The 25,592-nt window shown below is 39.5% G+C and overlaps 2 protein-coding genes across 5 annotated transcripts; one reads left to right on the plus strand and one right to left on the minus strand.

The window, feature by feature from the left end:
- Positions 1-656: 656 nt before the first annotated feature.
- On the plus strand, positions 657-5,137 carry LOC121076672. The gene is made up of 2 exons (XM_040571185.1): positions 657-1,026; positions 2,885-5,137. The coding sequence occupies exons 1-2, from the start codon at positions 706-708 to the stop codon at positions 4,388-4,390; spliced, it is 1,827 nt and encodes a 608-aa protein (XP_040427119.1). The 5' UTR covers positions 657-705; the 3' UTR covers positions 4,391-5,137.
- Positions 5,138-10,537: 5,400 nt separating this feature from the next.
- Positions 10,538-25,568, minus strand: TK2 (thymidine kinase 2). Of its 4 annotated transcripts, XM_040571188.1 has the most exons (12): positions 25,381-25,508; positions 24,631-24,668; positions 23,629-23,703; positions 23,472-23,530; positions 22,651-22,706; positions 22,064-22,117; positions 20,447-20,536; positions 19,103-19,176; positions 13,825-13,913; positions 13,343-13,422; positions 11,900-11,980; positions 10,538-11,507 (listed from the first exon to the last, which is right to left on the minus strand). In XM_040571188.1, exons 2-12 carry the CDS (start codon positions 24,645-24,647, stop codon positions 11,409-11,411), a joined length of 774 nt encoding a protein of 257 aa, XP_040427122.1. In that variant the 5' UTR covers positions 24,648-24,668; positions 25,381-25,508; the 3' UTR covers positions 10,538-11,408. The 4 variants fall into 4 exon arrangements, with proteins under 4 accessions (XP_040427122.1, XP_040427120.1, XP_040427121.1 ...); XM_040571186.1 differs by lacking the exons at positions 22,651-22,706; positions 23,472-23,530 and having other exon boundaries at positions 25,381-25,568; XM_040571187.1 differs by lacking the exons at positions 11,900-11,980; positions 22,651-22,706; positions 23,472-23,530 and having other exon boundaries at positions 25,381-25,566.
- Between the last annotated feature and the right edge of the window lie 24 nt (positions 25,569-25,592).

The following is a 25,592-nucleotide window of genomic DNA, read 5'->3' on the forward strand; positions in this document are numbered from 1 at the left end:
AGGGCACACACCTACTTTCCCCACGTGCTTACCTTTGGAGAAGAGAGCTTCCACGCAGCAGCCATCCAAGCACAGGTCTCACCTCCCAGCCCACCCCACGCATCGCACTGGGGGTACAGTGAGGGGAAGAAGCAGGGAAGGCTGCAGGGAGGCCGCTAGAACCGAGGGTGAGGAGCAGGAAAGGAGGGAGCCTCACCTCAGCGCGTAGAAAGCATAGCACATCTGCCATGGCACGATACCTCATCCTGCACGCGGCCGCCATTACATAACGTCTAGTACCTCATGCAGCCGCCATTTCGCGACGCCTGGTCCCTCACATGGCCACCATTTCACGACGCCTGGTCCCTCACACGGCCCTCATCACGTGACACCTGGTCCTCCACGTGGCCGCCATTTCACGACGCCCCCTCCCTCACACGGCCGCCATTTCGCGACACACGGTCCCTCATACGGCCGCCGCCACCACGTGCCGCCTCCTCCCTCACGCCGCCGCCACCCCGCGACGCCTCCTCGCTTCCCGCTCCCGGCCACCGCCCGTCCGCGGGTAGCGCTACCCGGCGGCCGCAAGGCGGCGCCGTCCCCGGGCCTTTTTCGCTTCGGCTTGGCCGTGCCGCCCGGCCCTGCCCGGAGTGACGCGGCGGGGCGCCAGCGGCCAATGGCGGGCGGCGGGGCGCCGCGGGGCAGCGGCGGCGGGCGGGCGGCGCCATGGAGGAGCAGCCGGCGGCGGCGGAGGAGGAGCGGGTGCTGCGGGACTACCTGGCCTACTACGCGGCCCGAGGGGCCGAGGGGCGGCTGGCGGCGTGCGACGAGGCCGCCCTGAAGGCGAGGGCTCGCCGGCTGCTGGAGCCGCGGCGACGGGGCGGCCTGGACGTGCGCGGCGTGGCCGAGCGGTGCCGGCGGGCCCGCGGGCAGCGGGGGGGCGGCTGCGGCGTCCTGAGGGACCTGCTGAAGGCGCTGGAGGTCCTGGAGCTGCTCTGCGTCAACCTGCTGCTGTCCCCGTGGAGGAAGGAGATCAGGTCGCTGAAGGTAGGAGGCCCCCGAGGGGGGCGAGGCGAGGCCTTACCCGGCCCTGCCCTGCCGGGGGGCTCTGGGGCCTCCCGGGGAGCCCCGCTTACGGAGGCGCTGGGGAAGGGGAAGGCCTGGAGCTGGCCGGGCTGGCCTCGCCCCGCATAGGTGGGTTTTCTGCCCCTCCTCGCTCGGTGAGTGCAGCCGGTGCAGGGAAGGAAAGGCCCTCGAACGAGGACTCCTGAGAAGACACACAGCTGCTTCCCACACCTAGGTGGTCAGGGCTGTCCCTCTCCCCTTGCACACATCCTCAAGCCACCTGAACTTAAAGTTCCCAAACACCCAAAATGCAAATATATCTCCCTTCCTATAGCACCAGATGCTGGCAAGGAAGAGCCATTTCTTGCCTTCTTCCTGCCCTTAGGTCCCATCTGTGGATTCTCAAACAGCTCTAGATTACCATTTCACATTCATCTCCCTAAAACAGGGCTAAGCATTAGTGTAAGATATTAAGGCCTACAGTGAGCAGGCTCAGCTTTTTATAGTACACAAATTTTAAGTTTAATTTAGAAAAAAATATATACAGTAGGTAATGCAAAATACAAGATACATCCTACTGAAGGCCTGAAGTAATTGTACTGAAAGGCACAAGCTGGAGAACTAGCAGCGTCTAGGTACATAAAGGTTTGATAGAAGTTATTGGTTGGAGACATACTTGATATTTTTTGTGTCTCACCCACAGTGATATAGATATACTTCGTATCTTCTGTCTCTCACCCACGCCGATGCCACCCTCCTGCCCCAGTGCCTGCTTATTTTTTTCCATCCAGAAAGAACAGAGGCTGGGCAGTGAAAGCCGCTGTTAACTTACCTGAAAATAGACTGAGGCTCAGCCCTGCGTTATACTGTGGCATTTTAATTTAATAGCCTTTTTAGGGGGCAGTATTGTTTCCCCCAAGATGTCATACTTTTGAGAAGAACACTTAGCATTAGGAAGTAGGTAAGCGGGTCTCAAAGGGCAGACAGAGAATACAGTACCCTGACTGAAAGTCAGCTCTGCATTCCTAGTTTCATTCTCTTGACTTACCTGGAGTTGGTCATGTTTAGGTAAACATAGTCTCTCCCATCACAAGATTTATGACAAAACCAAAAAACACTTTGATTTTACAAACTAGGCCTTATGCCTTGGGTGGCTCCAAAGCAGAGCAAATGGTAACTTTAAGCTGTTACACAGCAGCAGCATTTTACAGAAGTCGTGTTGTGCAGGCAGCTTGTGGGAAGAGAGCATGTTTTAGCAATATCTCCCCTAGAATAGTGTCTGCTCAGAAGGGTACTTTCAGAGAAGTGGTAACCTGATTTTGGGAAAGTAAAGTCAAAGCAAGAATCTGAACCACTGAGAAAGAAAATGGTACGTTCTTGTCACCAATGAAGAAATATGACTAACAGTGAGTGCATTGTGTCTTTCGCCTTAGGAAAAATTAGACCTCAGTGATTGATTCCATGAATCTTCTGTTGAAAAATCTTCCGTTCTTCAGTGGAATGCATAAGACTCATTTCTGAATTTCTCTAGTTTGAATAAAATGTTGGGGTTTTTCTCTTTTTTTTTTTTTTTAATATTGATGCTTTTGGCTAGTATCTTGGCAGGTTTAAACTGGCATAACTTTGAAATTATTATGCTACAACACAGATACAGTACTCAAGAGGCTGACAAAATAATGCTTTTAGAAAAGTCTCACTGATTCAAAAGTCAAATTTCCAAGAAAATAGCTTTTAAAAAGATTTAACTGATTTTGAAGTAGTTTTGTTTTTAGGGAGTCTTTCACGCATCTCCCGATCCCCCTAGTGTTCATCTGTTTTTCACTGTTGCATTCTGTTTCAGACATTCACCGGTAATTTTGTCTACTATATTCAATCTGTGCTCCCAGATGACATAGTAAAAACAGTACTGGAGAAAATAGGTTACATTGCAACAACAGAAACAGAGTTTTCACTTGTCAGAAAGAGAAACAATGAGGAAATGAAGCAGACTGCATTTGAAATATTCCTGGCAAGAATTGAGTGTGAAACCATCCTCGAAATGACAAATGAAGAAAAACATGGCAATTTGGAGAAGACCCTGCAGAAGAGAACACAAATGCACTGGCATCATGGAAATAAGGACAAAGAAGATCAGACACCCCAGAGAGAAGACTCTGAAAACATAGAAAATAAAGAAAACAGAGAAATATCTTTGTGCCTTGCTACGCAACCGAAGTCTTCAACTAATAGCGATAAATCCTTTGAAGCTGCTGGGAATCTTAAGATCAAAGATGACATGCCTCAGTTAGCGGTTACTCAATCCACTAACAGGCTTCAGGAACACCAAAGGCAAATCATTAACACAGCACGCTTTCCGGGCAAATGCTCAGACAGCGAGGACTTCTTGATCAAATATAGCGACATTGTCATAAGACAGACACCTATTTTCAGTGAGAATCTTTCTCCAAAAGCTTTTGAAAAAAAGCCAAGAGCCAGTCTAAGTGAAGAATGTGTTTTGGCAGTCACTGCACAGTCAACTGTAAATGAGATCAGGCCTGTGCCACTCTCACCAGGAGCGAGCGGTCCGCCAGCCTTTGCAATATTTGCTGACAGCTCTTGTGACAGTCAGAACACATTGGAGTACGAAGCTCAAGAAGTGCCTGAAGAATCAATTGAAGCAAAAATTAACGATGCCATAAATTGTGTAGACCCAGACCCTGCAGACGAACCCAATGAGCTGAAGTCTCTGCCATACAAGGGCATTGCCTCTGTCCAAAACTGTGGTGTCACTAAGGAAGAGGAAGTTTGTGAGCTGTCTTTAACCTTCACAAAACTACAAGTCAAGGACACTCAGGAAGATTTGATGTATCCAATAGAGGAAACTGGGCAACCTCAGTCAGTATCATATGCAACTACAAGTGACAGGAATGTAAGAGAATTTAATCAGTCTAAAATAAAATGCACATACCTGGCCAATGCTCAAATGCAGAACCAAGCAGCTGCATGTATTGAGCCATCTTCAGATCTGTGCTGTACTACTGGGAGCGTGGAGGATCCCACTACTGAGTCTGATAGCAAGAGACTATTAATGGATACTCCTAATGCGCACGCAGCTTGTGAGTGCTTCAGACGTATTAGAGAGCCCCCAAATCCCACCTACATTCCACCACGAAGTATTAATGTTCAGTCTCCAAGCAGAAGAACCACCAGTGCACTGGGTAGAAGGAACCTCTTGCAGCCTGATTGTGACTCTCCCAAATCCAGTGAAGTAAAGCTGGAAAACTATAATTCAAAAGTAAACGAAATCCAGGAGCCTTATGTCATTATTGACAAAAGTGACCCAGGAATGTTGTGCCATAACACTTGATTCTAACAGTGCTTTATTTGTAATAACCCCCGGGGTAACCCAATTAGTTTTTGAACAACTAATTGCTGGAGTCTTATCATCAGGGCAAGACTGCCTTCAGCTTTGGATGGTGTTGAGTGGGAGAAACAGATATTGTGAACATGCACACAGAGATTAATACGTCTGTACTGGGTCTGGTTGGTATGGAGTTAACTTTCTCGATAGCAGCCTGCACTGTGGCATGTTTAGGAGTAGTGGCTAAAACTGTTGGTAACACCCCAGTGTTCTGGCTGTTGCTGAAGAGTGCCTGCACAGCGCCAATGCCTTCTCTCTTCCTCACTCTGCCCCCCACCCCCGGTGAGTAGGCTGGGGGTGGGCAAGAAATGGGGAGAGGACACAACTGGAACAGCTGACTGAAATTAGCCAAAGAGATATAACATGTAACATCATGCTTAGCAATAAAACTGGGATAGCAGAAGGTGGTGTGTTTTTTTTGTCTGCCTTTGCATCACTTCTTCCTTCCCCTCTTCCCTTCGCTTATTAAACCTCTATTTCAACCCGAAAGTTTCTTGCTTTTGCTTTTCTTATGTTCCTGTCATGTAGGGAGGTGAGCAAGCAGATATGCAGGTGCTTAGCTACTCACTGAGTCAACCCACCACAACCTGCTCGCTCTTCTTTCAGGTAGTTGTGTGTTCTTCCTAATCATTTTGTTTTTTCTAAGATGTATTTTCCTCCCTGTGGGGGTTATTAAAGCTGTGTTTTAAAATCTTATGGTGTGTCAAATATTCAGAACGCTAATTTAAAACTGCAAAAATCCCTTACAAATGAAGATGTCTCATAAGTATTTATGTGACCACCAGTACTACAGGATCTATACACCTAACATCCCATTTTAATCTTAACTGTAGCCATAAGGGTATTTAACAGCAGCTTACACATGTGAAAACACTGCAAGAGGAAACTGAAGACTACCACTTGAAAATACACCATCTTGAGCATCTTAACTCCATTACTGCCCTACTGCTGGCCTTCTTTAAACTGTTAACATCTACTGCGAGAAGCTGCCACTCTTTCAATGTCCAACTTCCCCTGACAGGCCTGCTCACAATTGCTTCTGTCTTCATGATATCTGGCATAGAACATAGATTTTTACTTTGCCCCATTTTGAGCAGAGTTTTGGACCAGTGTTTTCCATGTCTAGGAGCTTATGGGCAACCTGACACAGGGAAAACAAAATACAGGTAGGGTCTTTCTGAAGAGATGAAGCATAGCCCTAACTTGCTAATAAAGCACCACAGTCCATAGTTCCACCAAATCACAGCAGTGCTGGTGGAGATTATGACATGAATAATATTAATGTATCTTTTTTTTCTGAACAAAGCCCACCAAAGAAACAGTTAATCTGCACAATATTTATGGAATATAAAATGGCTCTGAGAATCTACTTTTTGTTAATGTTTTCATACCTGGATCACTCTTCTTTATGGCAGACTGGCCAGGACTGTTAAGTGTTCTTCTGCCTGCCTTTGTAGGGAGAGCTACTGTCCACTCAAAGGACCTGAATATTTTCATCTGAGCTTCTTTCTGCCACAAGGACACCTTTAACGTCTCTTCCTGTACAAACAGTAGTTTTTTTGAGGTCTTGTACTAGAAACCACTGTCTTTGCTAAGTTCTGGTGTCTCTAGAGACAACAGCTTTACAGTTAGAGATACTTGTGAAAAGACTGGATTTGAAAACCAACTGAAAGAAAAGTCAATATTCGGCCTTAGCGCAACAGTCTTCTGTGCAACTGCTTTCACGTTGGCAAGGCAGAACTGGGTTTAAAATCCTACTTGCACGTGTAGTCAGACCTGAGAAGAGGAACAGACAAAAGGGACTGTGTGATTTCTGACCCTGTGTGCCAGTGCCCTCCTGTCCTTGTTCCTAATGACCACTGCACCTCTCCTTGGCTAATTGACTTAAATGAGAGCAACCACTTAAGCAGCACTGCTAGCCAACAAGAGGGCTGCCTGAGACTCTTTCTAAAGGAGGGTGATTTGTGTTTGTGAAATGTGTGCCTATCCCCTTGTGTGCTGTCAACTTTAATTGTGCTACAGCTGGTCCTGATTGTCAATGAATTGAATGGGGATTTACTGACTGTTTTTTATGGCTTTCCATTATAGAGACACAAGGCCAACTTTGTTCCCAAATTTATATGCTACACACAACCACTTTGAATGGCTCAGCTCTCCCAAGCCTTGGATTAGAGAAATTCTCTTTTGATCTGTGCAGACACAGAGCTTAGGCAGCAGAACCAGTTGCTGAATGATACAATTCAATCACACAACCTCTCCCCAACATGTCTCTCAGAATAGTCATTTTCCCTCCCCTTAACATTCATATCACACATGCATTCTTGCCCTGTCTGGAGCTAAGGTGCTCAACAAACATAGTTTGGCTTTAGAATCAACTGTTTTGTTTATAAATCCAAGAACGAAATTTCATTGTGAAGACAAAAATGCACAGCATGCAGGCACTGAATGAACAAAGAATTACAATTTGCTTCAGATTATAAACAAAGGTCAAAAAACAATATATCCCCAAGACACAAACAAAAGCACACCTGAGAGGGACTGGGAAGCACTTGCAAAGATAACTGTCTGTTCTGTTAGAGTTGTTGCAAAAGAAAAAAACGTCTGAAATATCACACTTACTTAACCGTATATCTAAACACAGAGAGTAACCAGTAACCCACCACAACTGCTACAGGGTCCACCCACTGAAAATTAATTGGCACAGTTCTCTAAGTGAGACAGACGGTCAAATACCTACATGGCTCATTTTCACAGCATTAAATAGTAAAAGAAAAAAAAAAGCAACCTGTAATTAGGAATAGGAATGGAATACAGTGACATCTGCAGAGCAGCATACTCGCAGTCCTAATAACTTAGTATTTACCGTGGAGGGATGCAAGGGAGAAATATATCACTGCTATCAGACTCTAGGGTGGAGCAGAAGATTCACCTCAAAGCCCCCTGACATAAAAATAAAATCAAGGAGCATGTACAAAAGACAAGTAAAAAGGTGTTTCTCTATTCTGCCACTCTCCTGTTTGACCTTTTGTATGTGTTCAGAGACAGATCACTCTGGTAGGTGGATGTTTACCCCACACTTAGCAAAATGGTGCCCTGATCCTAATACAGCACAAATAACTGTCATAGGCCAGTCTGTCTTAAAAAGAAATGATAAATGAAGATAGCATCTCAACTAGACAGAAGACTACATTTCTCTTACGTAGGAATTTATCTACGAACCACTAGATTTTGTTCTGAAAATAACTCTTTAATTTTCAGAAACTTGCAACTGTTAGCCCCCTCAAATGCTGCAGTTAACCAAATGCTGTAAAAAAAAAAAAATCCTCACCTGACTTTATCCTGCTTTAGAAATGTATAAATGTATAATGTCTACTTAAACCTCCATACTCTACAGGAAGGATTGTATTCTCAAAGTCAGGACAGTAACTTCCTAGGAGAGCCATTATTCAGGAGAGGGACAAAAAGCTTCAGGTCTGAACGTTTTAATTGCAACTGATGGCAGAATACCCCATCTCTGCAGGAAGGCGTTCAATGAAGAGAGATGCTGGATTAGTTCCTGGTATTGGCAGTAGTTCTGTATGCTAATTACAGTGGTGAACGTAAGTTCCAAGGCTTCTTAGGATCTACAGTTTTGGATATTCAGCTCTAAAGTGTTTAATCAAACAAGTAAGATCTAAACATGCTTCCCATGCTAGAAGAGAGTACACAAAAGGCCAGATGACAAGAATGCAACTGTTCAACATTTTGATTTTTTGCCAGTCTCTGTCTTCGAGTCAATTGATGCGCTGCTCCTGAATGGTACTGATTGCTAAGACACCTTGACCAGAACAAGGTAAATACCAAAGTCTGGAGAAGATATCCAGCCAGACTAAGTATGCAGTAAAGAAAAATAATACATAAGGAGAAGATCACTTTTCACAAAGCTTGCAGTTTAGATGTGGAACTCATTGGGATGGGATATTATGTCAAAATTTACAAATGCTCATAAACTGATACATTTCCAGAAGAAAATTCCATCATTGGCATTAAACATGAAGATACGGCTCAGGAAACCAGAAACCTACAGCTCAGGAAACCAGAAAAAAAAAAAAAAGGCAAAAAAATAGGAAATGGAAAGAGAATGGAAAGAGATACTTTCTTAAATTATTTGCACACTGTTCTAAGAGGTAGCCACTACTAGCTGTCTAGGTACTGGGAAACAACACCACGAAGGCTAACTGACTCACCAGTCATTTCTGCAAGATGCTAAATTACCTAGATTTTATTTAAGTAATCCGAAACTTTCAGAGTGAGAATGATTCTCACCGTTCACATTGAAGATGCTCTAATGTAAACCTTAGCACTCTATTAGATTTAAATTAAAAATAAAATAGGAAAATTTAAATTATCTCATGCACTCCCACAACACACTGCAGGATAGTGAAACGTACAAAAACCAGTTACACACGGTTCAGTCTACAAATACAGGCCGCATCCAAGCTACAGACCACATCTTAAAAGTCAAGAGAAGTGGCCGCTTGTTTATAGGAACTATTCCACTGGTACTGAAGTTCAGCATGCCTACAGAAACAGAATACTTTCTATGATATTTGGCAACTTGCTGCCCAATCATTCCTTCTTTGACAGTCAAAAAGGAATAAAATCATATCAGAATAATTCTGATTGTCCTTTTTATTCTCCCCCTTATGAACTGAAAAATTTCAGAGAAAGCAAATTCCAGGTTTAAAAACACCTATTTATGATTACTGCAGTATTTTTTATCTACACATCTATAGCTGACTGCAAACATTTTACATTCATGGCATGTAACTAACAAGCTGTTCGTTTCTGTTCCCAGTTCTCAATACATATCCCAAACACGTGGAAATCTATTTACGAAAATCAACAGATAGCAAAAGATAAAATAAACATACTCTGTAGTCATTGAATCTGTAATTTTTAATAAATTATATAGTTGTTTCCTATATCTTTTATTATAACTCCTGTCCAAACTCCTCTTCTGATAGTGAAGAAAAAAATAAAAAATAAAAATCTGTTCAAAACCGAATTGCTTTGAAATGCAGAAAGATGACAGTAAGATTCTCTGTACCACAGGATTCTCTTTACAAAACAATTAAGTGCTCTTTTCTGGACTGCCAAGCTAGCATACAAATACTTACCATTGGCTTCTACAAGCCATAATCAAATTGCAAATGAGTGAAACTTACAGAAATATTTCTAGAGAAATATTTCTTTTGGTCTCTTATAGAGGAAAAAAAACTTTGAAAGTTTAACAGAAGGTTTCAAGCATGACCACTACCCCTACACAAATAAATGTCAATAAGATAATTATTTAACATGCAAAATCTTGTTTTTAAGCTAGAATTCTAAAGCTTTAAAACAGAACAACAGAACAGCAACTGGGTTCACAAGCATACTAATTAGTACTTCGCTAAGAAATGCTCAGTGCACTGATCATTATTAAGTTGTACTGATTTGGGGGAAAAAAATCCCACCAAATGGAAATAACAAGAAGAAATGAACTGCATTTCCTGATTTGGAAAAAGGTGCAGTCATTTCAGGTACAGCTGCCACAAACCTACAAAATGAAAGATGTGATTTCAAAAAGTAATACAATAAAATATTGTTCACAATCAAGTGAAACATGAAAACATCAAGTAACTGAAAATTACTGTCAACAAGTTACAGACATTTAGGCAATTAGTGATGGAAGTACTAACTAAAGTCTTGAAGATTAGCCATTTTTAGAAGCATTCAATACAAAGCCATGACAGATGCTCAACAACATTAATCCAAGTGTGTTTTAAAGTACTGTTAACCTCGCTTGTGCAAATTAAACCAATCAAAGCTGTTATGAAAGATATACCATACTTCAGAAATTATTCCCACCCCCAAATTAAACAGAAAAAAGCAATGTAAAAACAGCCATAACTGCTCCATTAAAAGCATTATCTTGAAGACAACACTGAAGAGGGTAACATGCAAATGCAGAGCAACTTAATGCTTACAGTAACAACCATAAGAATTAACCCCCCCCCCCATTTCTCTACTGTCCAAGTACCTGTAAGCCACAATAAACCCATCAAGGTGTAATCTGAAAGAACTATGTGCATTTTTCTTTATTAAAAAGGAAAAAAAAAAACAATCATTTAAGAATCCAAAGCAGTTAAAAATTAATTAATTCTAATATTTATATCACCATTTGAAAGGAACAACAGAGTTCTGTGCACACTGTATTTTTACTAGTCCTCACGTAAGCCATAATAAGGTGATTTCATGAAAAATAGAGAAGTAAGCCGTTTTAAAAACCTGGCCTAAAAAAAGAAGGCCTCAGAGCCATTCTCCAGTCATAGTCACAAAAACTGTTATTCTTTTGCCACTGAATTCAGTGCGACTATGCTAATACACAGCTACCTCAGAGCTATATAGTGATTTCATGTAAAGCAGAAGAAACTGAATTCAATGAAATTCAATAGTGTATGTGGGATTAAAGTAAGAAACCCACACACCCTATTTTGACATGACCAGACCTGTTTTCCAAACCTACTTTAATGTGATGCACCTCATTTCCTTCTTCTAATAAAACATGACCTTTTATATGGAACTACTTTTTTCAAATTACAAAAACAGCTTTGTCATGGTGAAAAAAAGAAGAAATAACTTAGGTTATTTATAGGAAACAGCAGTAAGTGGAAAATGGGAGAGAGAGAGACGTATTTCAACAGAACAGCATCGACAGAAAAGCAGATGGAGAACCTAAAAACATGGAAGGGAATTGGAGTATATTCTGTTTGTGACCTGTTTCTGAACATTTCACAGTGGGAAGTCCACAACATTCTACAAAGCGTAATGCTAAAGTAGAAACAATTATATTCAGAAGTACTGCAAATACTCAAAATTGCCCCCAAACAGGACTTTATAAATACATTGTTTGTTTGTTTTAAAATACAAGTACCACAGACTTCTATAAATGGTGTTGCATATTATATGGATTTAGTATTTGGTCCCGGTGTTCTTCGCACTTTTCTATCATTTTCTGCATGTCATGGTCAGCTCCAATAACCTTGAAAACAAGAACATGAACATTAGAAATAATGCCATCTTAATATATATTTGCTTTTGAGCAAAATAAGACTACCGCTGAAGCCAGACTGAAATACTCCTAGAAATCTGTTTAAATATTTCTCTGTTCAGAATCTGGCATTCATTGAAAAGCTATGTGTCTGATCCTACAAACAATCAGAACTGAACAGCCCCCCACATTCCACCTATGTGATAACAACCAGACTTATGCTATTCTCTGTGGATAGCTGTAAACATTTTTCTAAGGTTTTCTTTCTCCAAAGGTTATTAAAAAAGCATCTTTATTTATTTTTACCACTAATTACCACTCTTAATATTTAAAGAGTACAATAATCCATGTGCTTAATTGGTTGTAACTAAAACTATACTCACTAGCACTGGGCAGGAAACTTTACATAAGGTATGTTTAATGAGCCACTCCTCGTAGCGCTGATGAATAGCTTCTAAATATTCCTAGAAAAGAGGCATTCAAATAACAAACGTTCCCAAGGATGAAACACATATAGCAATTTTTGTATGTTTGTTAAGAAGTTAACAACTACATATGAAAACGAGCATCAGATAGTTCCACTAACAAAAACATAAATCTGAGAAAAAAAATTGTGAGAAAAATTAATTCCGAGTATATGGTTTTATTCCATAAAGAACCTCAAAGAGACAGAGCTTGCAAGGGCACAGGGCTCTCAGCACCTTGTAAGATCAAAAACCGTGCTTCTGTCCCACTGGTATAACCTGGCCCAAGATTTTACAGAGAAAAATACAACAAACGGAGGTAAGGACAAAAAGGGTAAGACTGCAAAGAAAACATATTGAAGGCACTTCCTGTGTCAATGTTTTTCCTCATATTGCCAGTTCAATTTCTCCTAACTGATTTAATTTCCTCTAAAAGCATTTCTGCCTCTCATCAACTATTAGATTTTTTTCATGGAGACCACTTAACATTTTTCATTCAAACTGGCTTCTCCCCCTCCTGCCCCTCAGCAGAGCTACAACATAACAATGTCTCTTCACATCCACCTAAGCAAGGATTTATTCTCCAAGGCAAAATTGTACCTGTCCCAAAATCTAGCTTTTTGCATGTATCTTCACATAAACATTCAACTGACAATTACTTCTACTGAACTACACAGCAGTAGATACCCTTATAGTGTACAGCATGTCTCCTATAACAACATTTCTTTCCATTTAGGATTTCTTTAGGAGAAAGCCTGTTTAGTGAAAAGCTATTGTGTAACCTGTGACATACAAAGTGACCATTCTATTGATTTATTTTTAAGCAGGTTCCCAGATATTAACTACTTTCAAGAAGTTGCTTGTTTTGAGACACAAGCAGAGACACTCTTCAAGCATAAACTTCCTGGTAATAGCAGATGATAAGTGCCCACATAATTTTCAGCATCTGCATGCACGAGTATCTGTGCTTCAAAAGGGTGCCTTTATGCTATTTAATAATACAAAAAACAATTAGCTTTTTACATCTTGGAGAAGATTAACAGTTGATTAATACTCCACTAAAACATTCAGCTATAGTACACTGATTACTAAAATGTAACACTTGGGAAAGTCAGCATGCACGATAGATCATTTTTATAAAGTAAACCAAAATCGAATACTGAAGTTTTAATTCACAATGGAAACAGAACAGAACAGAATATCCCAAGTTGGAAGGGGCCCCCAAGGATCATCAAGTCCAACTCCTCCAGACAGCTGCAGTTAATTTTGGAAATACACTCAGGATATGATTTAAGGACTTATATTGGCATTAATGTGTTTTTCAAGCTCATTGTAACCACATATATTGAAGGAACTCCTTACCAGAGGAATGATTTTTTCCTCTTCTCTACATCTTCTCTTTAATCTCTCATAACAAACTTCAGGAGAAGTCTGCAGGTAAACTGTCAATAAAATATATATAAAACTGTCAATAAATGTAATAATGTATATAAAACTGTCAATAAAATATCTATATAACATATAATAATATATAATAATATATATATAACATATATACATAGGTAAATAATAGTTACGTTCAAGGATCAGCTTTAAAAGCAAAGAAGAATATTCACAAATTAAAGAAGGAAAGGATCCTGATTTGGGTACCACCACTGAACCTCCACTTTGGCACTACTGTTAATCAACCCCTGAAACATCCATGAATTCGTACTGTCTTATGATACACATCATAGCCACTACCATAATGAATAATGTGATTATGAAGAAAAAAATATTTTTTCTCCTCACAGTAAAGAAACCCAACCACAAATGTGCCCCTCCAGATCCCATCAAATTTTTACCTATCAAATCAACTGTAACATCAGTGTTGTTCTGGATCCAGTCAAACCATTCACTTAGGACAACGTAATCCACCTCTGGCATTTTCCCACTGAAAAAACATGAAAGTCATCATTCATTGAACAATACACAAAGATCAATTTTAAACTCATATGGACTGGTGGTTTTTTAACCTGACTAGAACTACTCCCAATTTATTCCAGCATATGTGAAATGAAAACAAAACCAACATTAAAGGCCTTATAAAGCACTGTCTATACAAATAGTCCAAATTTTTCTCTTTCTAAAAACACTGACTAGCATAAAGTTTCTATTATTAACAGTTAAAAGCATTAATAATGTTTCCTACCACAGTTAAGAAATAGTTACTTAGTGACTAAGAAGAAAAAACATTACCATGTTGAGGTATAAAGTGACATTTATACAATAATAACAAATGAGTGTCAATTATATTTATTACTTATATTTCTTACATCAGGATAATATCAAATATATCTGAACTGCATGACACCAGAAAGTCCTGATTTACTCAGAAGCAATGACATTTCACTACAGGAACCAAAATAAAGAGCAGTGAAAAAATAATGACACCACATAAATAAAATTAACTCCTACTGTAAGAAATATTTGTGTCCTGAAATATTCAGCATGCTTAATTTGAACTTTGTATTCAGAACACACACACAATATTGGAGACAACTACCCCAAAAAGTTATCTCAGTAAGAATATAAAATCTCAAACTCATGTAAAAGGTAGTCTACAGATGATATATTAAGGATCACACTACACTTTTACAGGTATCAGAGCTTTCTCATATTACCATATTCCTAAATAGTCAAATATTACTAGTTTCAGATTATTTTGTATTCAAAATTGATTACAGTAACACATACTCCACTCTCTTCCCTAAATGCCTCTGTAACAGAAATAAAGTAAAGTAGAAGAAGGTATTGAGAGACTCCTGTCCTTTCGAGCTGAATGATTAAAAACAATTGCAACATTTTAAATACTGCTGAATAAAAATCTTCTACAGATTTCTCAACCATTCTCCTGGCAACATGTTGATCACTTGCGAAACCGAATAAAGATAATCCAGAAAGATATTTCCACTTACGTATGCAAGAAAGCAAAACCAGTATTCCTACCACCTCCCTTTTTTTTTATCTGCCATCCAGCTGAATATCTTCCAATTCTCTGCTATTCCTCTAATGTATCAGTAAGTGTACATTTCTGATATAAGTAAGCCAAACACTGATTCTGCTGCTTTACTCTGGAAGACAGGAAGCTCAAAAGGAATTAGAAATAAGAAGGAAAAAAAAAAATGAACACCATTCTTAACCTAAAGGATATATCCACATCAGTTCTGCATTGACCTCCCCTGCGGACAACATGCCTTTGCCTTCCCTGTGTCAGCAGAGTCCCCTGGATAATCACATGAAGATTCTGTATTGGGCTCAAGGGCCCTAAAGATACAGGTTTTGCTGCATCTTTGAAAAGTTTGCTGACATTTGACTCCTACCAAGTGAAGTGTTTACCGCAAAATTATAAATACCTATGAATTCAAATGGGACAAAGTGCGAGTGCTTACCCTGCAACATATGATGTATACTCACGTGCACACATTTAAAAATCTTCTACAGTTTTACACCTAACATGAGCATGTCTTTCAGTGCTAAACTCAGATATGCAATCACAACAAGAACTTGGACACTCATGCAATCTGTGCATGCCGGAGAAGCTCTCAGCAATGGCTCAAAATTTAAGCTTTCCATCATCGTCGTAAATCTTATGCTATTTCTCTCTCTCTGGGAAAAAGCCTGCAAAGCCAAAACACAAATACTGAGTGACACTGGATCAAAGAGGTCCTACTCCTGATATTCCACAGCTTGTCATCCTTTGCTTAAACTAAACATTCACCTAAAGGAGAAGGACTTGAATAGACTAGGAATAAAAAGGAATTCTGCATTTTTAAGACCAGAACCCTAAGCAATACATTCTCTTACAGAAAAGAAAGCAGAAAAAAAATCTGATCTTTGTAGCATGCTTACACCATACAGTCTGAGACTTTATTTTGAATTTAATGGAAAAATGCCTTCCACACACCTGAAAATATCTGTTGAGCAGCATGAGCCTGAAGGCTTTTCTGGATAAAATTTTCAGTAAAATTTAAAGATGTGAGGTCAGTTTTGTTTTGCAGACCTTTAATCTGACAGGAATAATTCCATTTCTACAATGGGCAATCTCTTGTGTTCTCTGCAAGCTTCTTTTGCATGTTTACTAACTTATGTAATAATTAACAACACTACCCTACAGACAGCAGTTTCCTTCTCGGAACACTAATGGGGAGAGAAAAAGCATCTGGAAGTATACAAAGACATTTTCCTTTGCAAAATCTATTGAGTTACAAAATGATTTTTTAAATTCTCATGCAGCAATCGAACAAGAAACATAGCACGGGATGTAATCTTTTTAAGTTACAAGGCCTTTTCCCTGCCACAGGGTACTATTACCCTTCTACATAAATTTACCAAGCCTAAAGTTTGTATTTTCCCTTTGTTCTTCTGACGGAGATTACACTATCTTCTTATTTTTCAGCATCTAATGTATCCACAGCTTTTATCTATCTAATTATTCTTTTGTTGTTATATTCTTCAAATATCACTCTTTCCCATTTTTATTGTTTGCAGCTGGTGTGCCAATAGATGACAAGTGATTATCCCAACTGTTCTGTACGAATATGGCACTGGTTTTGTCTCTTTAAACAGGCTTTCAGTTCTTTTGATCATTCCAGTATCCCAGCTTCACACCTGTTTTCAGTTTTAGTTCACAGATCATGAGTGAGCAGTAAGAAGTGTAAAAAGTAATGTTTCCTCCTAAAAGCTCTGTACAAAAGCACTAATATTTCCTTCTCTCCTGGAAACTTTTTGCCAGATACTTCCAAGAATTAAATACACTTTTCTCTGAACTACACAATGCTAGCATTATTTCGTAATCAATCAACTTATATATATATATATACACACACACACATATATATATATAAAATAACTTTATAGAAGTTATATTTATTATATATATGATAAAAGGTATATTTATATTTTATGTATCTGCTTTTCAACTTAGTACCTTCCATCTTACAGTTGAAATTTTTGTCAGCTCAACTAAATGATTTAGCATACTCTCCCTTTGAACCAAAGCAGCAATCCAAAGACTGATCCAACATGAGAACCTCCTTCCACCCTGACACTTCCCCTCTCACTGTCTCTCTTAAATGGGATTTCCTGCCACATTACAAGCATCAGCTCCTGCACTTCCATGAAAAATTGTTCAGGAAAGTCTACAAAAACCTCCCTGACAAATACTTAACTTCAGACTGATTGTCACAATTCACAATTACTAGATTAGACTAACATAATGCATCTTTGGTCACTGACTTTACATTTTTATCTACTGCTTTAATTGTTCTCTTTCCTAATTTGTTCAGAAACTGCACTCAGTACCAAGCACAAACCTGTAGTTACTAAGAAGACCTTCACTAGCCCCTAATACGGGCTCTACAATTGCTTTATATCACAGGGATACCACCTCTAAGTTAAAAAACTTTCTACTGAGCGAGAGATTTTACATGCTTCCAGAACTCTGAAACAGACTTCATTTCTGCTTCAGTTATGGTTACTACTATATCCATACACCCGTTAGCATCTTCTCTTATAAGCAGTTTTACTTATTGTACACTGAAGTATTAGTTTTTTAGACAAGTCTGGATGATCTTTACAGAACTATGGCTAGTAAGGCTAGGGCTGGACAGGTTCATGGAAAAATAAATTCTCCATAGGTCACCAAATACACTCTTTTCAAGTATTTGCGGCCACCACTGGAGACAGGGTATGAGGGGGAATGAATTTACTTTTTTTTTTTTTTTTTTCTTAAATGTGAATCGATGCCTATTTTCACATAGTATCAGTTTTTCCTTGATTTATTTCTAATCCTTTTACACGCACTCATATTGTATTTTGGTTTGCTATTGGTACCATCAACTGGCTTCTAGTTCACTGTAACAAAACACAAGTACCTTCTGTCCAACATTAAAAAGTGCTGAAGCAACAAAACGTCTTAGATACCATTAAAAATTTTATTACAAAATTAACACAAAGCTGACATATGCAGACTTTGCCTCACAGCAGCCAAGTTTCTCTTGGGACAAAAGCAGTTTGTCTACCATGAAAAAAATGTTGCTAATTAAAAAAAAGAATGGCATTCCAGTTACATTTCCACTGTATACAGACTGGGATAAATAATGTCTCTTCCTGTTTCTGTTTGCCTCGCATCTTACTGTCTCTCAGTAAAGTTTCAAACTAGTTCAGTAAATGACTAGAAGCTTACGTAGCGTGGGTGCCATCTTGTGGCGTGCCACCATCCTCCCTGCACACAGGGGTGAGAAACTGATTTTGTCCCATAAGACTACTGAAAAAAATATTAAAACAACATTACGTATTTTCAGTACACAATCAGCATTATAAAAAATACCTGTGCTGATTGCTGCACTATTTAGTTAGTACAGAGTGGATGAGTTATACACAGGCCACGTAATAAATGTTTCTTCTGTCCTGGACCACAGTATTATGCCCCAGAACAACAACAACAAAAAAAAAGGGTTAGACCCAGCTGCTCTATGACTGCCCTAAGCACATTTTGGGGGGCTTGGAGGAAGACCCCAATTCAGAAAATGCCATTTACAGACAAACAGTTCTCATTCTTTCTTTACTCACTCACCGACCAAAGGGTTTTGAGTCTGTATTGATCCTGTGAACCCTGATTCTGAGCCATACCATGTGAGGGCTAGAATGCTTATTGCTTGAGTTCCTACTTGCAGGATGTGACAGTCCTGGATGCTAGGTCTGATAATACTGTCTAGTTCTCTCCCTCCTATAGTATTATTCTTTATAGCCCCATGTTTTTTGAGCTATTCAGTATTTGTTTGCTTTCATTTAAGCAAGACTTGTATATTCAGCTGGAGAGCAGATAACTTCAATTAACGGTTTTGTAAATGCTACGATGTTCTAAAGACGAGAGCACTTGTGAAGAATGCTGACACCTGTCCCACATCCTCTAGATTTTACTCTACCAGTGGACAGCAGGCCCTGTACAAAGCACACAGCCACTCCAACAAAGAGTGGTACAAAAGCACAGACTACTTAGATGCAAATAACCAAAGAAATCATTGGATGCTTTTATTTACTTAAACACAGAAAATAAAAGTAGAAAATAATATACTGTACCTTCGATATAAATTTTCTACAAAAATGTATTTTGCACTATGAATTGACCTCTCCATCATTCTTACCGGGGAAACCTACAAAATAAAACTTGACAGTCACCAACTAGTTTACATTTTATCAGCTATTTGTGTCTTTTCAAGTTCTTATTGCACATAATGTCCTGTACATTCTGAAATACAAAACATTTTCAGCTCTTCTAGATCCTATAATAAGAAAAATCACTGGGGAAGGGGAACACAAAAAACAAGTGTAAAAAATATTTGTGGTCACTACATTGTTAAAACACCTGTGTAATTAAATTTTATTCATACGCAAGTTTCAAGGTAGCTACAGAAGTATTCAACACAGCAGCTGAAGTACAAAATAAGCAGCAATACACTTAGGACTTACAGAGCAACAAAAACTATTGCTACCTGAATTGCTGCCATCTTGAAGTTTGTTACTGTCTCAATAGCACAGACCTTACATCAGAAAAACTGTAGCAAGAAAGCAAGTGTTCTTCTACCCCTCCAGATGCCAAAAAAATCACTGACAACGGTTGCCTTAGCCACTTCTTGCATGTGTTCAAACAGTGCTCCATTTTGGAGAAGACAGATTCTCTGACACATTCTGATTCCTGCAGAGCAATGCAATCCTGGAAGTGCTCTTTCCAATCAGGTATTCTGCATGTTAATCACCATGGAATCATCAGTGGTTTCAACGAGGTTCAAGTGGCAGCAAAGTACAGACTAAAATCCTGGGAATCCTTAGGAATTTTTTTATGATCTTTTTCTACAACAGAATGAGATTTTTATCATTCTGGAAAAACAGAAAAGCACTGGTATGAAATACTTAGAGAAAAAGAAGATAGAAAAAAAGGGCATAAACCATCTGAAGTGAAGCAACAGATAAAATCTGCGTGGAAGTATTTTGGATAAACATGAGAAACAACAGCTAAATTTGTGCTAGACAGCAATGGAACATCTTTATTATTAATTAAAACATGCCAAAGGTTTGAAATAGCTGTGTTTATATAGAGATCAATACAGACAAGTCATCAGCGTGTGATGAAGCTGCTGTTGCAAGTCTAGCTCACAAAGGGTGATACAAAAGAAGCAGTATTACTTTTGGGAAGCAAAGGATCTGAGCAGATATGAAGCAGGTGTTTCACCCTTCTGGAGCATGTGTAGAGCATAACAACATTATCTTTGCATCAAAAATGCATACGCGCTGCAGGAACAAAGAATACACAGAGAATCCTAATTTTCAGATACAAGATTAAAAGAAATATTTATTACTCATAACCACATCTTACCAACTCTTTCATAAGTTAAGTTCTTTAAGTTAAAAGAATAACATACTTACCATTGGTCTAACATGCTGCTCCAACATTGTAAGCTGTATGTAAGACTGTAATGTTATCCCCCATCTGGATGCATCTTGGTACATTAAGCCCTGGGGTTAGAGACAGAAGCAAGACAGAAGTGGTTTTTTTGTTTTGTTTTGTGTTTTTTGTTTGTTATTGTTGCTAAGGTTGAACAACAAAAAATCGAAGTTGTGTATTTCAAAATTATGCACTACAGCAATACATTTACTAAATAAAAACGCATCTGCTACTGTATTTTTGTGCAGTGACAGACTCTCGCAATACCCAGTCCATCCAGAAACACATATATGGTTCCAATAAGCACATCTCAGGCCTCAGAAAATGTCTTTTAATACAGAACCTTACAACTTTTTTTTCCCCCAAGGGACCCTCAAAGCATTTCTCAGATTGCTTTCTGAGATTTCTCAAATTTTCCTTCTCACTGCTTCAATTCTCCCCAACATTTACAAGCATCAGTCCCTCCTGCAATGCAGTTAAAAGATCTGACTTGAAATAAAGGATCATTCAGTGTATTCACTGAAGTAGCATGGCTTCAGTCCGTATATCTGACCTCCTTTTCTCTCTGTTCATGATCAGAATGAAAAACTAATTTGAAGTACACAAATTGCTGGCATGAGATGTGACACAACCAAGCATGCCTCACCCTTTTACTAGTAACAATAAAGCACAGCATCAGCAGATCCTCAGAGGGGAATCAACTTCTCCACAGGACCTACGCTAGCAGTAACGGTAACAAATACATGTTTAAGCACATGTGGCTTAGGGTGTATCCACAATGCTGTGTTGACAGCAAATTCCAGATGAGCTTGAGCACTGATCTCGGTCAGGAATGAGATTTTTGCAACGGAGGTGATCATACAAGCAAGGAAGGCTGACATCACAAACCACTTCAACCATTCCAGCAAAAGTATATCTGTGGATATAGTCAGAGCCCTTAGATCCCTGTCTCAGGGCACAGACGTGACCAAGTGACTTACCCACAGGGAATGGTTACAAGTGGTAACCACCCTAAAGAGAGCAGAAACTCTCGACTCCCAGGACTAAATTTTCTATCTTTATCAGTCTAACAATATTAACTGATGAAATACACCTCTCATTTTCAGATGCAGATTAATAGCAAAGACATTCTTCCCTTCTTTGAAATACATGTAAGTCGGTTTAAATACAACTGTCACAGTAGGGGCTTTCTGTGAAATTCTTCAGCTTGTACCCAGTAAAAAAAAGTGTATAATCCAATATTATGTCTGGACCTCTACCTACAACCCCTTTTTATATAGCCAAGTCACACTTCCTTGGCAGAGTAACAGTGTTTTGAAAGCAGGCACTCTGTGAGTACGCTGCCCCTCATCACTCAGCTACACAAAGATAAAAATTTACGATCCCTGCTGAAACAACACTTAACATTCAACATGTCTACTATATGCATGTCTTAATCACAGTAAAAGTGATTTTTGCATCATAGATCTTTATTTTTTGCTGTATGAAATTACAACCACACCCTTCATAACAGTTTTACTGACTGGTAAGAAGTCCTCATTTGTGTTTTCTCAAAAAGAATAGTTATTGTAATTGTGCAATCTGTTTCTATCACTTACCAGGATATTATGACCACGAACATTCCTCCATTTATTCACTGGTTCTGTCAAGACCTTATTAAAAAAAACAAAAACGTGTTAAACATACTTTAGATTTGAAATACTTACTTGACCCTTCAAGTCTACAACTACTTTTAATGAATACTCGCTTGGTAAGTCAGAGTATTCAGGACATGTACTGAAAAGTTCATCCCTCTTTAATAAAGAGCACTGAATCCTGAAACACAAAATATAACAATGAACACTGTTTAAAAAAAAAAAAAAGACAAATATAATTTCTTATCGTGATCTTTTTATTATTTTTAAATTTTCAAAATTTAACACTGGATTGATTACAGGCTCAGATACAATTTCACTTTTCAAGTCACTTATCAATACACCGGATTGATTACAGGCCCAGATATAATTTCACTTTTCAAGTCACTTATCAATACACCGGATTGATTACAGGCCCAGATATAATTTCACTTTTCAAGTCATTTATCAATATGATGTAGGGGAAAGAATGGCTAGCTGAGTACCAACCACATTTCAACAACCTGTTCATTCCTTCATAAATTGATTTCCCAGAGAATAACGCTTCTTACCAAAGGAATAGAAGATGAGAACGCCATTGTATTAGTTTCAGGTTTATTATTGTGACCTAAAAGTCAAAATGCATTCAAAACTTCTATAATGTTTAAAAATAATCAGGAAAAGCTTCTAACTAGAGCAGGTAAAATCACAAGAGACTCATATGGTTCACAGAAGGTCTAAAACTGCTGGAGTAATGTAGAACCAGAAAATCTGATAACCTGGGAAATTAACTGGGTTATTATAAAATGTTGCACTACAGGCAAATTAATGTTTGCTATCTTTTTGATTAATAGTTATTTATTCCATAGAATCATTACCAAATAACATCTGGAAACCAAGCATTGCTATGTGGAATCCTTTTACCAAATGTATTCCCAGGTCCTCTGGAAAAAGTATGAACATCTGACATACACAAAAGCAACTGTTTACTGAGGTTTGATCTCAAATTTTGTTTAAAAGACAGTAAGCCCAGCCTTCCCTTAATCCTGTTCTAAGCAATATGAAATCAAATTCAATATTGGTCTAAGCAATTCCCAGGAACAGTTATAACAAATGTATTATTTTATCTATTTACTGGAATCTGTTACATGACATCGATATTTGTACATCATTACTTATACGTCTTTGCTTTTTACAAAACAAATGTAAGATATTTTTTTTAATTACATGAAATAGCATATAAGCAAACATGCCCAAACATGCCCAACCCATGTGGGCTGCTGTCAATTTACAGAGGTACAAACTCTAATCTACATGTTTTATTGATATTTTAGCATCAAGTGCTATATTACACGTGATCTAAAAGTCTCTTCCACAACTTGACTATAAATACCTAAATACTTGCAGTAGTAAGTACACTGGCTCACAACATGCTGCTCCTTTCTCAGTAGCCTAAGAAGGAACAACAGTTCTAAGTTAACTGTCAATTTTGTCAAGACATGCAAACGCTTCGTGATGTAAATAAAGATAAAGAAATGCAAATCCAGTACCTCAATATTAGTAGTCTGTGCAAAATAATCCAGACATGTTGTTTTTCCACTTGCAATGTTCCCCTCGATACATATCTGATGAAAAATAGCACCACCTTTAAAAATTGTGTTATTGCAAAGAAGTAAATGCCATATGTAAAAACTTACTTTTTCCACACAAAGTATGCTATTGCCTTATAAAATCAATAGATTATTTTATAGAACTACATTAGGGATCAGTTTGGGTTTTGTGGCTCCCCAGAGACCACCACTTTTTCCTCTCCCCAAAGTACATATGCCAGCAGTTCCTTTACAATGCAGGGGGCAGCTTACTCTTTGACCCCCGCCCCGCGTAGCCAGCTGCCTGCCTGTGTTCCCACTTTCCCCTGCCCTGCGCATGCAGCCACTTCCCATCTCCTCCCCACGGCCCTAAGAGCTTCAGGGGGTCACCCGCTGCTGCTCCTTCCACATTCCCACTGCACCACCTGCCACACCTCAACCTCAGAGGCTTAAACTTCACTTTCAACTTAAAATAAATGCCAAGTGAAGTAATAATTTCAGTATCCATTAAATAGATTTCTTAAAAATTGATTAGTACTTTTAGAAACCTACACAATTAAAATTTGGGCACTGAAATTTACAAAACTAAAACAAGAAAAAAGCTCACAGATTTGTACAGAGCAACTGCTATGCCAAGCACCGAACACCCAACTTCAAACTGCAACTCGTCCCTTCAGCAATTCCCTGCACTTGCACAAATCCTTCACAACTGTACTGCAACTAACAGATAGAGATAAATGTAAACCTGCATTTTAGGTTTACTGTTTCTGTTATCTTCACAGATGTAAACCTGCATTAGGTCTTCACATTTATCTATACAGATAACAGACAGAGTAATGGATCCACCATCTGGAGACTGGCCAACGAACAGACACATTTAATAGTTGTCAATACATGTACACTTACAAAAAATGTTAAACATTTTACATTCTTTTTCCAAAAAAAAAAAATGCAGATACTTACAACAGTCTTCTTATCATCTCCTTTTATGAGATGTTTATCTAAAATAGGGAAAAAAAAAGACAAGAGTTACAACCAAGATCTTCATAATTTATATTTATACTCAGCCTCTCACTGTGAGCTCTTCCACTAAGTTTTTGGGTTCTCTGCTGGCTCAGGTGAACACTTGCAAAACTACAAATCTTTAAGGCTTTGGGTAATCATGTAACCATGTAACAGACAGGCTGTAGAGTACACTGACACGGTTTTATCTTAAGTTCTCCATTGACTTGAACACTGGAGTCAAACAGTGAGCGCCTGCACCCCTTCAGCACACTTCTGCCTACACTGGGCTCCTCAGATAGTTCATATTTGCTGTGGGGTCACAGTGCGAGGCACCAGACCTTCACGGGCTTGATAAGATTGAAGATTTTCGGATGCTTCCAACACGATAAAAATCTCTGAAAGCAGCACCGACATTACTAGCCCTTAACCAATGCACACAAACAAACAACAACAACAGAAAACAGCCAGCACCAGGGAACGCCGAGGCGCTGGGTGAAGGCCAGGCAGGGGCCACAAAGGCACATAAAATGGAAGGAACGGGCCCTCTGGGCACACAGACGGGCTGAGAAGCTCGCTGCTGCCCGTTAAGGGACCTGGCAGCTGCTTTTACCAACATAACCGGTGACACGGAATTAAAAACTAAAAAATAAATAAAACTGAGAAACGCTTCCCACTTCCCCCTCTCGCCCCCCCCCCCCCCCGATTTACAGTCGCCACTGCAGCGGGGGCCGGGCCGGCCGCGCAGCGCCAGGCCTCCCGCCGAGGAGCTCGTCGCAGTCGCTGTCGCCGCCCTGCCGGCACAGGCCGCGCCCGCCGGGCCGCTCCTGAGGCCGCGCCGCCCCTGGGCCCCGCGCAGCGCCCAGGCCGCACTCAGCCGCCACATCGCCCATCCCCGCCGCCGCGCCGCGACCCCCGCCGCC

The sequence above is a fragment of the Cygnus olor genome, chromosome 12, assembly GCF_009769625.2.
Source record: "Cygnus olor isolate bCygOlo1 chromosome 12, bCygOlo1.pri.v2, whole genome shotgun sequence".
NCBI classification, from domain to species: domain Eukaryota; kingdom Metazoa; phylum Chordata; class Aves; order Anseriformes; family Anatidae; genus Cygnus; species Cygnus olor.